Source organism: Microtus ochrogaster, chromosome 7 (genome assembly GCF_000317375.1).
Source record: "Microtus ochrogaster isolate Prairie Vole_2 chromosome 7, MicOch1.0, whole genome shotgun sequence".
Classification (NCBI taxonomy): domain Eukaryota; kingdom Metazoa; phylum Chordata; class Mammalia; order Rodentia; family Cricetidae; genus Microtus; species Microtus ochrogaster.
In genome coordinates, this window is record NC_022014.1 from 76,709,662 (window position 1) to 76,724,210 (window position 14,549).

Here is a 14,549-nt window from a genome sequence, read left to right on the forward strand (position 1 = left end):
ACCGGAAACAGGAAGGGCTCTAGTCTCGCGTTCCAATTCATTAGTAAAAACATTCGCCCGAGGCTGTCCCGCCCCAAAAGGCGGGGTCTCTCTACACTTAAGCAGCTTCAGCCTTTTGTTCACCGGGTCTCCCTGCGCAGGTCAGGCTAGACCCAGACTCAGACCCCAGCCCTGACCTCTGCCCTGAGCTCTCATTCCCCGTTCCTCAGCCTGTGAGTGCTAGGGTTGCAGGTACGTGCCACCACACCTGGCTAGAGTCTGCATATCTTTTTGTTGTTGTTGTTGTTTTGTTTTGTTTCAAGTCAGGGTTTCTCTGTGTAACAGCTCTGGCTGTCCTGGAATTCACTTTGTAAACCAGGCCTGCCTCTGCCTCCCTAGTGCTGAAATTAAAGGCATGCACCGCCACCATCACCGCCCAACTTTTTTGTATTTTAATTTAATTCTTTTTTTTTTTAAATTTGTGTATGACTATTTTGCCTGCAAGTATGTCTATGTCTGTATACAAAGTACATGACTGGTGTCCGTGGAGACCAGAGAAGGCATCTGATCCTCTGAAACTAGAGTTACAGATGGTTTTGAGCTGCCTTGTAGGTGCTGGGAATCTCACCCAGGACCTAAGGAAAATCCAACAAGCGCTTTTAACTTCTGAGCCATCTCTCCAGCCACTGAGTCTGGCTGCCTTCAATGTTCACAACCAAGCTCCCTGAACCAGACACGGTGGTTCATGCCTGTGATCCCATCGTTCAAGAGGCTAGGGTGGGAGGGTAATGAGTTCAAAGCTGGTTTAGACTACGCACACATGGTACCCTGTCTCTGAAAATCAAACTGTATCGCCTGTTTAGTTATAGTTGTGCTCATACGAAGTCCTGACCAGGAGGAAAATGTCCAAATTTCTTTTCTCTTAATCCAAGATAACTTTTGTTCATTTAAACATATCTGGAGGCTGGAGAGTTGGTTCAGTGGTTAGAACACTTGTCGTTCTTAAAGAGGATCCAGGTTCAGTTCCCAGCATCCACATGGCAGCTCAGAGACATTCCTAACTTCAGTTCCGAGGAGTCCAACACCCTCTTCAGACCTCTGCAGGCACCAGACACACATGTACTGCAAAAAAAACTCCCCAGCACTGGGAGGCAAAGGCAGGCAAAACTCTGAGTTCATGGCCAGCCTGGTCTAAAAAAAAAGACTCCGGATTTAGAAAGAAAAAACTCATGGTTCATAGGAAACTACCCCCAAAAAAGTTTAGTATTTTTTCATAATTTAAGAGGTGGCAGGAGCCTAGGCTATTTCAGATGAAAACTCAGTGTACTGACTCAGTCCCTGTCTGGAGAGTCAGGGTAAGAGGTGACTGAGCAGAAGGGGCCTGCAGCACACCTGCATGCTGAGCATGCTGCCATAGACACAAGTTCTCCTTGTAGCAGGCAGTGGGCCATTCGTGAAACTTGGGATCCTGATACAAACAAGAAGCCTAAAAGCAGAATCCCATCTCTCTAAAGACAGTGCTTGCTCCCAGGCGAGCCAATCCACAGGTATTAGTCACGTGGCGTTTCAATGTCTAGCCCAGGTTGACCTTGTCCTACGTCTGCCCCCAGTGCTGCTGGTGCCATGCACCTGACCTGGACATTTTTTTTTTCATCTCTGAAGACTGAAGCAGGATGTTCTTAGGCCCAAGAAGATTCCTAAATGTATGAAACAAAAGTATTTAAAAAGCAAAGATAAAAAAAACAGCCAGTAAGGGCTGGAGAGATGGCTCAGAGGTTAAGAGCATTGCCTGCTCTTCCAAAGGTCCTGAGTTCAATTCCCAGCAACCACAGGTGTCTCACAACCATCTGTAATGAGGTCTGGTGCCCTCTTCTGGCCTGCAGACATACACACAGAATATTGTATACATAATAAATAAATACATATTTTAAAAAAAAACAGCCAGTAAGACACGTCTTCCCAGGTTCTCATCTTTGTCTCTGTTTGTCCCAAGAGCTGCAGCACTGGCGCAAGTAATGCCGACCAAGCACGTCCGAGAACCACGGAGGGTGTGACTGAGAAGCTGCAGAGCGGACGAAACACTCGGAGTTTGTGCTGCGGGCAGAGAGGGTGCCAATAATAAAACTGCTGAAACCACCTCTTTGTTTCTTTTGTTAAAAAACAATTCTATTAGCATTTAAGAGACGAAATGGGGCAGACGAGCTATAAACCTCAGCAGCTGCTCTGTCGTAGAAAAGAGTAGAGTCATCGCAGGTTTTTGTTTTGTTTTGTTTTGAGCATAGGTCACACTGTCGTCCTGGCTGGCCCACAGAGATCCACCTGCAGATTGCAGGGTTAGAGGTGTGGGCCACCAGGCGGGGGTAAGTCACACTTCCACAACACTGTTCATCTTTTTTTTTTGTTGTTGGGTTTTTTTTTTGTTGTTGTTGTTGTTTTTTGTTTTTAGAGACAGGGTTTCTCTGTGGTTTTGGAGCCTGTCCTGGAACTAGCTCTTGTAGACCAGGCTGGTCTCGAACTCACAGAGATCCACCTGCCTCTGCCTCCCAAGTGCTGGGATTAAAGGCGTGCGCCACCACCGCCCGGCTAACACTGTTCATCTTTGATAGAAGTGGGCAGGAACTTAGAGGCAGGAGCTGATGCAGAGGCTATGGAAGGGGGAGCTGCTTATTGGATTGCTCAGTTTGCTTTCTTATAGCACCACCCACCATAGGCCCTCCCACGTGAATCACTAATTAAGCCCACAGCTGGGTTTTATGGAGGTATTTATTGCAGATCATTACTGTGACTCCAGTTCCAGGGGAAATTACACTTTTCTGAACTCCAAGGGCACTAGGCATGCTTATGGTCTTACACATAACAGGCAAAATACAAACAAATTTAGAGTTTGACTTTCCAGGACCTATGTGGTAGAGGGAGACAAGCAACTCCCACACCTCTGACCTCCACTAGAATGTGGTATGCATGCCCAACCACCCGCCACACACACAGGACCTGGGGGTGTATCCCAAAGGTAGATTTTCCCTGGCTTGAATGTGGCCTTGGGTATGATCTCCAGCATCAACAAAAGCAATGCTGGGTCTTAAACCAGGCACGGTGAAGCACACCTTGGGACAAATTCGCTGGCAAAAACACACACAGGAGGCAGAGACAGCCTGGTCTACAAAGCGAGTTCTGAACTGGCTCCACAGCTACTGGGAAACCCTGTCTCAAAAAAATCAGGGCAAAGAAATCACAGGCTCAAGGTCAATCTGATCTACATAATGAGAACTTGTCTTAAAAGCTATTTTAAAGGTTAAAGTAGCTCAGTAGAAGAGCGCATGTCACTAGAGGCCATGGGTTCCGTTCCCTAGCACCACACAAAGAAATACAGTGGAGCTGTATATATAGTTATCACTCGGGAGTTAGAGACAAGGTCAACCTCAGCTATATAGTGAGATTGAGGACAGCCTGGGCTACAACATAAGACCCTGTATCAAGAAAGGAAAATACAATTTATCGTATTATTCACATGCTATCTTAATGAGAAAACCAGTCAACACTCTTCATAATGAAAATATTTTTAAAAAATAAATACCTCTGAGTGGATCATTCACCTCTTCCACCCTCAGAGAAGTGGGTGGCAGCACCATGGGAAGGGTGGTATAGGTTCCCTGAGCCTCCTTTCTGAACGCTTAAATTGGGATAGATTTGACTCTCCCTGAAGAGATAGGTAACTCTAATCCAAGAAGGGACGGTTGATGGGGACTTGTTGCTTTCCTACTCTGCTGCTCTGCTAAGACACCATGACTAAGGCAACTTATAGAGGCTTATATCGGGTAAATCCATGACCATCATGGTGAAGGAACAGAACAAACTCCATTTTGAGAAAGAATATTTTATACAGGACCTAACTAGGGGGTGAGTGCAGCCCAGCAAAATCATAAGCAATCATAAACTGGGCCTGGCCTGGCCTGGTCAAAGCAACCCACCAGGGTATCCAAACAACATCTGCTTGCTTCGAAGGTCCTTTTAGGTATCTGATTAATGGCTGTTTTTAAATTTCTGTCTGCTGACAATCACTGTTTTAAAGTCCCCTCTACCCCCACTAACGAAATCAAAAGTTGTATACTTGTATCAATCCTGAAACGCCAAGGCTTGTGCCACCCTGCTTATGGTTTTTCCCTTTAAAAACCCCTTGCCCTGAAGCCTCCGGGTCGTTTCCCCCGTACTGCTGTGTCAGCGTGTTGGATTATGGTCCACGCTAGCTTGAATAAACCCCAGTGTGTTTGTGTCGGATATGGTCTTATATGGGGGTCCTGTGACGCGTGCACAGGCACAACAGCAGCAGGAAACATGGCAGCAGGCAGGCAGCCCTGGTGCTGAAGCAGGAGTTGAGCTCATATCTGGAGATAACCATAGACAGAGAGAGGGACAGAGAGGGCTAACTGGAAATGGTATAAGCTTTTGAAACCTCAAAGCCCAACCCAATGACATACCTCCTCCAACAAAGCCAGACCTTGTTGAAGGAGCTGCGGGCTGCGTTCCTGCCACCCAGCTCCCGGCTGCCTGGCTAGCTTATGCCCCGAAATAACAACACACAAACTGTATTCTTTTAAACACTGCTTGGCCTATTATATCTAGCCTCTTCTCGACTAACTCTCGCACCTGGACTAGCCCATTTCTAATAATGTGTGTAGCACCCCAAGGTGTGCTTACCGGGAAGATTCTAGCCTACGTCCATCCTGGGTCGGAGCTTCATCGCGTCTGCCCCAGAGAGGAGAGCTATCAAGTCTGAGCTCACTTCCTCTTCCTCCCAGCATTCTGTTCTGTTTACTCCACCCACCTATGTTCTAACCTATCAGGGCCAAGCAGTTTCTTTATTAATTAACCAATGACCTTTCTCCATCACCTCCTAATCCTTCCCAAGCATTTCTACAAACTAGGGGAGCAAGCATTCCCACTCAAACCACCACAGGGACGCACACATTGTTTAAAAGCTCTCAACCTGGAAAGAGAAGCTTCACAGCAGCCCACACTTGGACCAGCTTTGGAGGGGGGGGGGGCAGGTTCCAAAGAGGAGGTGAGGAGGTGGGAGAGGGGGGACAGAGAGATGGACACAATCTGAGGGTGAATTGGAATGGCTGCCTGAAGCCTTTAATTGAGAAAAGGTTACCCCTGTATACTGCATAGTTGCATATAGGATTAAACTGGAGACAGGGGGCCTGTGAGCTGGGGTGTAGCTTGAGACCTGGAGTTGAAAGCTAGCCTTGAACTTGACAGTAGGCACCAGTTATGCATTAAGGAAAGGACCACAAGTTCCTCTTGCCAGAGATAAGAATGACTGCTTTTTCAAGTAGGAACTTTCCTCAGGCCCCCAAGGGAATGAAGAGATGCTAGATTACAGTTTCTCAGTCTTACTATATGGGCCTGTACCCCTCATAACTCTCCTAAAAGGGAAGGTCCTGATGTCTTACTCTTTTCTCATTATACCGCACCATTCTGATTCCTCTGTATTTATTAACTGAACTCTTGCCTTTAATGGCCTCAGGCTCTGGATCTGAACTGTAAGCATTTCATCCTTGCGATCAGGTGCGCCTAGTAAATCTCTAACGCTCCTGTTCTTGGTATAATTAGCAGGGCACGATGGAATTTCTGGTTCCATCGTAGCAGGGATTTCTTTTTCCCCAAAGAATTATTTTGTTTAGAGGGGAGGCCATTGTTATGAATACATGGTGAAGTGGGAGGGGCCTTTAGCAGGTCCCATGGCAGATGAAAGACAAATAGGCCAAGCAGACAGAGCTTGAGTTTATTGAGAGAAGGGCAAAGGGAAGGGAAGAGAGAGAGGAAGGGAGGGAGGGTGAAAGGGAGAGGGGGGAGTGAGAGAGAGAGAGGGAGGGAGGGGCAGAGACCTACTTGCCTCTTTAGAGCAACAGGAAGAGAGCAGGAGTAGGGGAGACTTGTCTCTTAAAAGGACCTTTGCTCTCTGTGAGTTTGAGACCAGCCTGGTCTACAAGAGCTAGTTCCAGGACAGGCTCCAAAGCCACAGAGAAACCCTGTCCCAAAAAAAAAAAAAAAAAATGCATACAGGGTGCCCACTCTGTCTCTGCCAGGTCCCCAAGGGGCGGGGCCAGGTTTGTGTTTGCCTGGATGCTAACAACCATTGTACATATTTTGATCCCACACAAAATTTCCCAAAGGGAAAGGCATTAATATTGAGAGCCATTAAAAATGAAAGTAAAAGGCGCTGGTCACATGTGGTCTGCACCATTGACATGCTAGAGCTTTGTCATGACATGCTTGTCATGACAGCAACGGTCACCATGTGCTCCATGCCATCACGTGTCCTGCAGAGTTCTGTCACATGTACTGGGTCATTTCACCTGTATGACAGCCCTGTGTTGTGGCTACTTGAGTTCTAGATTGAGGAAGCAGGCTAGAGGAGGCTCGGCAGTTTTCCTACATGGCCAAAAGCTATCACATAGCATCCTAGGGTGGTTTGAAATGGTATCGGAACACGCAAACTGGCCCCCTGGGCCTGTGTTATGCATTGCCTCAGCAAAGCCCTCATGCTGAAGGAGGCCAGGCAGCCATGCTCCACCTAGTCCTTCTGCAGACTGCCTTCTTCTGTACTGAAAAAGTCCACTTAGCTGCCCCCTTCTTCCCAGTGGATAAACGGCATTGTTGTGCCTGCTTCGTCATGGTCGAGACTGTCCTGGTTACTGCCTTAGCTCAGCAGGATAAGCCTTTTCTATATACCAAGACCTAATCCCCCGGTGAGGGTTAATCTATGTCAGCTGGGCTGCATACCTAGAAGCCACACCTCTGGATGTGTCTGGGAAGGTGTTAGGGTTCACTGAGTGGAGAAGACAGGCCATGAACCCATGAATCCATGCAATCCATGTAGCATACTACAGTACATGGGTAGCAGCACCCTCTCCATGTTCTGGATTCCCAGACCGAATCTGAAAAAGAAGGAAGCTGAACATTTCTCTTTCTAGGCTTCCTTGAATGGATTCAACACAACCAGCCAGTTCACACTCCCACGGTGGTTTTCCTGCCATGGTTAACTATGTCCTCTCAAAATAAACCCCAAGATAGCTGCTTTGTCACAACCTTAAAAAAAAAAAAAAAAAAAAAAAAAAGAAGGAATTAATACAACTTCACGTAAGACACAGAATATATTCTCAGATTTAAACAAGCCATACTGGGAAGCAGCTGTCGGGCTGAAAGCCACCGTTTGATTGGATTGCCCATTTTTGGGAGCTCTTGAGACCATTGGCCCAGAGTAGTCAGCAAGAGCATGAATATGGGACACTGATTGACCTGGTTGAGTTCAGTGCAGTTGGCTCTACTGGTTCACAGATAACTCCTCCCTCCCACAGTCAGCTGACCTCTGGTCCTGTTGTATTTTTTTTTTTTTTTTTTGGCAGCTTGTTCACGCGCAGGGTAGTTGGAAATAGGCCAGATGCTGTAGGCTGTTTCTGCATCCTGTATCTCACTGGGGTGATGGGGCTCACTGCACCACTGGGTGCAGAATTCCCTGGGGAGGCCATGGAGCCCCTTTACTAGGAGGATTTCCAGTTCCTGTGCTACAGGCTGGGTCTTGATGACTCTGACTGGTCACTGGCATTGGTGGCCTGGGTTTGGAAGAAAAGAGAGAAAGTTAGGGTCATGCCTTCTTATGAATTGTGCAAAGAAAAGTCCCCACTTGTCTGGAGAACCATGGGCTAGTTTTCTAAAGAATTCATCAGCTCTGGGCAGTGGTGACTCACACCTTCAATCTCAGTTCCCAGGAGGCAAAGACAGGGGGATCTTTGTGAGTTCGAGACCAACCTGGTCTACAGAGTGAGTTCCAGGACAACCAGGGCTACACAGAAAAACCCTGTCTCAAAATAAACAAACAAGCAAACAAACAACAACAACAACAACAAAAACTTATTGGCTGCTCCAGCCTCACAGGGGTCTTGTTCAGAAGGTTGAGGTGGAAAGACCTGGTAAGTACAATAGTTTGAGACCAGCCTGGGAATAATCGCAGAATCTGGATCCAAAAGAGAGACTTCAGATTCCCATCCAGCTCCCATCCTGCAGACAAGGTGGTTCGTGCTTTTCAAAGTCAAACCTCCAAGAAAATAAAGAGTTCTGCCCTCTTACCCAGCATCTGGGTGTAACTGTACTTTTTTTCTTTTTGAAGCTAGATCTTCTGTAGCCCAGGTTGCCTCTCTGTATAGCCAAGGATGACCTTAAACTTCTGATCCTCCTGCCTCCACTTTTTTGCCTGTTTTTTTTTTATATTTATTTATTTATCATGTATACAATATTCTGTCTGTGTGTGTCTGCAGACCAGAAGAGGGCAGCAGACCTTATTAAAGATAGTTGTGAGCCACCATGTGGTTGCCGGGAATTGAACTCATGACCTTTGGAAGAGCAGGCAATGCTCTTAACCACTGAGCCACCTCTCCAGCCCCCTGTTTGTTTGTTTTTTGTTTTCCGAGACAGGGTTTCTCTGTGTAGCCCTGGCAGTCCTGGAACTCAGTTCCCTCTGTAGACCAGGCTGGCCTCGAACTCACAGAGATCCACCTGCCTCTGCCTCCCGAGTGCTGGGATTAAAGGTGTGTGCCACCTGATCATTGGTTAAAGAGAAAAATCACAGTGCAGGACAGACAGTAATCTACCTCATAAAGGCATTGTTTATTTTTTGTATTCTACTTATTTATCTTGAGACAAGATCTTACTTATGGAGCCCTAGATTACCTGGGACTCACTCTGTAGACCAGGCTGACCTCTAACTCAGAGATCCCCTGCCTCTGCTTTCAGAGTGCTGGGACCAAAGGTACACACCACCACACCCAGCAGTTCAGTTTTCTTTTCAGACAGGGACTCACTCTGCACACAACCTTGTCTGGCCTGGAGCTCCCTAAGTAGATTAAATGAACCTCGGACTTGGTGCAGTCCTCCAGACTGCCCAGTGCATGCTGGGATTACAGGTATGCACCTTCCCACCAGACCCTCGGTTCTCTCCATTCACATCCCCGAATCCCAGCGTGGCATCCTCATCTGCTGCAGATGTGGAATCATGGTCTCGATCTAGACGCTCAGCACCTCCCCTGCAGCCCTCAGGAGACCGAAGTGCTCTCCCTGCCCTGCAGGCTCCTTCACTTACCTATGGGGCAGGTGGGAAGCTTGAGCTGCAGGCAGGAGGCAAGGTTGGCCTCTTCTGATGGTAGACCGTGAACCTTGCCAGGGAAGGGGTTGCTAGAGTATTGCCAGAGGAAGCTGGAGCTGTTCCATCCCCGGGCTGGTTGACAAGCTGCAGACAGAAGGCCAGGAGGTACCCGTGCTGCAGAGACTCCCGGTGTAGACATGGTCACTCAAATACCCAGGTTCTGAGGTTTGGGGGTCTGGTTTTTGTATTTTGACATGAGAGATTGCTTTGGGATGGGGGGCTGGCATTGATTTGTTTTGATGTTCCCAATGTATTTTTTAATTAGTTTTTCAAGAATTTTATATGACATGACTTGAGTATATTCACACACACACACACACACACATACACACACACACATACACACACACACACACACACACACACTTTATTTTTGAGACAGTGTCCTATGTGACTCTGGCTAGCCTCAAATTCTAGAATAGCCAAGGGTGGCTTTGAACCTGAACCTTCTGCCTCCACCTCCACAGTGTTATCAACACTTTTATCTAACACTGCCTTTGGAAGAAGTTACCTGCCCCCCAGTAATTACAAAAGAAAAGAGATATGGGGCAGGAGAGATGACTCAGTGGTTAAGAGCACTGCCTGCTCTTCCAGAAGTCCTGAGTTCAATTCCCAGCAACCACATGGTGGCTCACAGCCATCTGTAATGAGATCTGGTGCCCTCTTCTGGCATGCAAGCATACAGGGAAGGAATGTTGTATACATAATAAATAAATAACCAGGCGGTGGTGGCGCACACCTTTAATCCCAGCACTCGGGAGGCAGAGGCAGGTGGATCTCTGTGAGTTCGAGACCAGCCTGGTCCACAGAGCTAGTTCCAGGACAGGCTCCAAAGCCACAGAGAAACCCTGTCTCAAAAAACAAAAACATAATAAATAAACATATCTTTAAAAAACAAAGAACAACAAAAACCTCAAAAGAGAGAAAATGGGAGGGTGGGAGGGGGAGTCACTCATTAGGAAGCTGGGGATGTTAGCTGTTGCTCAGTAATAGAACACTGGCCTAGCCACCTAGGACTCTGGATCCAGTTTCCAGCATTGAGGTAGGGGTGGGGACGTATGATAAGCTGGACATCGCCTGAAGACAGCAGTGTGCTGACCCTTGGTGTGACTTCTCACTGATGCCTGGTAACAATGGGGATAATATGTATCTCCCTAGGAACCAGGGAAATTTATGAATTGCCCTAGTCTTCATTCAGAAAGTTGACTTTGGACTGGAAGTCCTGGGTTTTTGTCAGTGGCAGGATGACTCAGTGGGTGAAAGTGCCTTCTGCCAAGCCTGAGGGCCTGAGCTCTGCCCTCGGGACTTGGGTGGCAGGAAAAGACCAATGGCCCCTGTTGCTGTCCTCTGACTTCCACACACCCACTGTGGCATGCACATACCCACATACACACACACACACACACACACACACACACAGAGTAAATAAATAATAAAAAAACATAACAGCAAGCAAAGGAAAGAAACCATCCTCGTGTTACCCAGCTAGAGAAAAGGAAGGCCTCAGGGAGATTATGGAGGGGTCCTATGGAGGGGTGCAGAAATGACAGACGGCTGTATGCAGGTGCTGGGACCCAGGGTAAACCGTGTAAACCGTGTGCACCTCCCGTGTGCCCGCTCTCTGCGCCTCTTCCCATGGGACATTGCTGTGCTTCGATTTCTCGTTTCCTGTTTCGTGAGTTTTCCCCTTATAATAAATAGAATATAATTGTTTTATCCTTAGCTAGCCTGGTTATTTCAACAAGGTGCCCCATACACAGGACCACATGTGTCTTTTACAGGACTGGGACTCAAAAACAGTGGGGTCAAGAACAGCACAGTGCCAGGAAACCCAGACAGGTGTGGGGGCCAAAAGAGGGAAACACTATGTGGGCTACACTTACCTTCACATTACTGGGGTACAGGACTGGACTCATCTTGGGACTGAGGGAGGGAGGAACGGGATGGCAAGGGAGAGAGAGAGTGTGTGTTAGAGTCAGCTCTAGCCTTCTAGCCCTGCTCTTTAGCTTGCTGCAGACTTCCCATTCCAGAGCCCCCAGGGAAGGAGTCCTCGCCCTAAGCCCTGCACAGCGCTTCAAAGGACTCAGGAAGTGACCAGGAATGTTTCCACTCATTTCTAGAACAGCCTGTGAGAAAGGTACATGCCTGCTCCATTGTGAGTACGTTTTAAGAGAGAGGGCTGGAGTCTACCCAGCCAACAGCACCCAGACCTCCAGGGTGGGAGCAACAGTGCAATGAAAATCACTAGGTAGATGGGGTCGGAGAAGTGGCTCAGTGGTTAAGAGCACTAACAGCTCTTCCAGCGGACCTGGGTTCAATTCCCAACACCCACATGGCAGCTCACAACTGTCTGTAACTCCAGTTCCAGGGGACCCGACACCCTCACACAGACATATATGCAGGCAAAACACTAATTTTCATAAGATAAAAATAAAATAAAATTGAGATGGAAATCACTAGGGATACACTAGCTACATAATCTCCCACTAAGGGCAAAGGAAAGTCCAGAACGGTCTAGATCCAGATGGTAGGGCCCAGCGCTCCAGTGGATTGAGGAACGGAAGAATCATACTTACTGCCCAAGTTGGCACTTAGGTCCCTTGGGGCAGAAGCCGGTGAAGTAGTTAAGACACATGGCTTGATGAACATGGCGGTATTTACACAGGGGACCTAGTAGACAAAGAACAAATGGCAAGAGAGCCTTCCTTCCCAAGGAGGGAGTAAACATGAAATAGTTCATGAGGAAGAACATGGGCTGCGGTAGGCTTTTCACTGGGAAGAGGGTGCATAAACCTTCCTGCCATGGAAGTCCTTGAAGCCAGGAGACAGACAGGGGTAGAAACCTTGCCTCTGGGAAGGGCTGGGCATGTGGTTCAGTGGTAAAGCAGGAGTAGATCATGTTACCCAGGGTTCCATTCTTTTCTTTACCTTCCCCCAGCCCAAAAAAGGCGAGAGCATGCTGGAGCCATCTTTCCCCATCACACTGGAAGACATGTGATCATAAGTCCCAGGACCCACAGGCACCCTACCTTCTATGCTTGGCTGGGAGCAGGGCAAAGGGTAGAACTTAAGTGGCCTTCAGCATGTGACTAGCCTGCTAGGCTTCTCAGCCAAGGTCCCACATCCACCCATTGAGAAGGATAGGCTGTGAATCCCCCAGCCCTCCCTGGGAAGCCCCGTGCCCCACACCAGGCTGCATTCCCCAGTGTCTCAGGAGATTTCTCCACTGATGTGCAAGCCTCGGACAAATTCAGAAAGGCTTTCCACTGGGGCCTGTAGATGGCACAAGCCCTGGTGGGGAGTATTCCTCCTTGCCTGCTGAGTATCCCCATCTGGGTCACCCTAGTCCCTCACTGCATCCCATCCCTGTCTGCCGGGCTCTCACCATCCTTGCAGAACCCTTGGTTGTACCAAGGGCAGTCCTGGGGCTTGGGAGTTGGCTGCACGTGGAGGAAGAAGCAGTCTTTGTTGCTGCAGTTACCTGAAAAACCCGTCGTGCTCTGTATATAAGCAGGTCCATGCTTTCGACCATTTGTGCATCCTCACCTGGTTTACCTCTGTCCTCCCTCCCGTAGGATCCACTGGCTCGTCTCTGTTTGTCCATCATCTTCGGAAGACCTCTGACACTCTAAGAGGAAGTTCCTCTCCACCATTCCCAGAGCCCAAGGAGGGGTAGGAGTGTTTTGGAGGGAATACCATGGACAGAGCAGAGCTTCTGGTTGGACCCAGTGGGGCCCCTTTCAGAGGACCCACCCTTAGCTGTGAGCCTAGGCTGTGCTGTCTATGCAGTAAACCAAGTCTTATTCTACTGCATTCCCACAAGGAGATAGCTTTGTAGGCACAGGCTGCCTGCAGCTGTGGCTTTTAGGTTTCCCTTAGGCAGATCTGAAGGAGAGAGATTATGACCCATTCTGTTGATTTTCCCTGGAGAACCTGTGAACGTTTCTGCGCTCACCCTCCCTAAAACCCTACTACTGTGCGCTTTGGAGCAAACAGGAACTTCATACGGTCTGCCAGAGAGTTAGCTTAAACACAGGGCTCTTCTCCAAGATGATGCTTCACCTGAGGAAGAGGTCTCTTGATTCCCAAGCGTTTGTCGTTCCTTCCCAGCCCTTCCATTTCACAAACGCGAATGCCAGCAGCCTTCAGGGAGAAGCAAGTACCTCATCTGTTCGCCCTGCTTCCTCACACCTAAAGCATTTAGTGACACATCCTTAGCCAACTTGGTAGAGTGCTGTCCCCTGGGTTTAAGCCTGTTTAGGACTCAAAACGACCTCATGCATGGAGTTGGTGAACGCTTGAGCCACTGCACGTTGCTATACCCTCTCCTCGCCAGCAGGTGGCAGCAACACTCCAGCCTCCACTCTCCTTTGTAACTGCACATACTCCTTTCCAGCGTTGGCCATCCTGTCTCTAACTAAATGTTCTTTCTGGCTCCCAAGCCTCAACACAAGTGAGTAAGTGAGTGAGTGAGTGAGTGAGTGTGTGAGTGCGTGCGTGCGTGCGTGTGTGTGTGTGTGTGTATGCGTGCGAGTTTCTTAGGCTTAGTTACAGACCATGAACAAGGCATTACTGACCCCAAAACAGTGTCATTCCGGCAAAGTCCTGGCCCACCGCGAGGACAGCTTCACAGTGTTGCATCAAGCTCCTTCTGGTCAGTCTACTTCTGTTCTCTCTGCAGCATTTGCTGATCCAGCAGGGGCTTGGGGGGGGGTTGTTTTTTTGTTTTTGGTTTGTTTGGGTTTGGTTTGTTTTGGTTTTTTAAGACAGGGTTTCTCTGTGTAGCCCTGGTTGTCCTGGAATTCACTCTTGTAGACCAGGATGGTTTTGAACTCACAGAAATCCACCTGCCTCTGCCTCCTAAGCAATGGGTTTAGAGGAATGTGCCACCATTTAAAGGAATGCCGGGTGTTGTTTTTTGTTTGTTTGTTTTTGTTTTTTAAATAGAGACACTGCTGAAGGCCATGGTAGCACATTTCTCTAAGCCCAGGGCTTAGGAGGCAGAGGCAGACAAATCTTTTGAGTTTGAGGCCAGCCTAGTCTACAAAGTGAGATTCAGGCCAGCCTAGTCTACATAGTGAGTTTCAGGTCAGCCAGGGCTACATAAGGAGACCCTGTATCAAAGTGGAGGCGGTATGACAAGGAAGAATGAAGAATGATACACACACGTACATACATGATTTTTAAAAGACAGCCTATGTAGCTCAGGTAGTCTTTGAATTTTAACCCTTCTTTCTCAACCTCCAAAATACTAGGGTAAAAATCAGAAAAGCATGCACTATATATACATATACATACACATACACATACACACATACACACATACACATACACACACACACACACACACACACACACACACACACAC

At 48.1% G+C, this 14,549-nt stretch overlaps 2 protein-coding genes across 4 annotated transcripts in view; one reads left to right on the plus strand and one right to left on the minus strand.

Annotated features, from left to right (window-relative positions):
- The window catches only part of C7H17orf80 (chromosome 7 C17orf80 homolog), a 16,054-nt gene extending 13,944 nt beyond the window's left edge, over positions 1-2,110 (plus strand). For all 3 annotated transcript variants that reach the window (XM_026780577.1, XM_013347577.2, XM_005350676.3), the window contains one exon: positions 1,973-2,110. In XM_026780577.1, coding sequence (XP_026636378.1) covers positions 1,973-1,995 — 23 coding nt within the window. In that variant the 3' untranslated portion in view covers positions 1,996-2,110. The remainder of the gene's footprint in view (positions 1-1,972) is intronic.
- Positions 2,111-9,118: 7,008 nt separating this feature from the next.
- Cpsf4l (cleavage and polyadenylation specific factor 4 like) overlaps positions 9,119-14,549 on the minus strand; it is an 11,275-nt gene continuing 5,844 nt past the window's right edge. Inside the window, exons 4-7 of the mRNA XM_005350926.1 lie at positions 12,567-12,662; positions 11,758-11,851; positions 11,059-11,104; positions 9,119-9,265 (exon numbers count right to left, since the gene is read on the minus strand). Of these exons, the coding sequence (XP_005350983.1) occupies positions 9,119-9,265; positions 11,059-11,104; positions 11,758-11,851; positions 12,567-12,662 (383 nt within the window). The remainder of the gene's footprint in view (positions 9,266-11,058; positions 11,105-11,757; positions 11,852-12,566; positions 12,663-14,549) is intronic.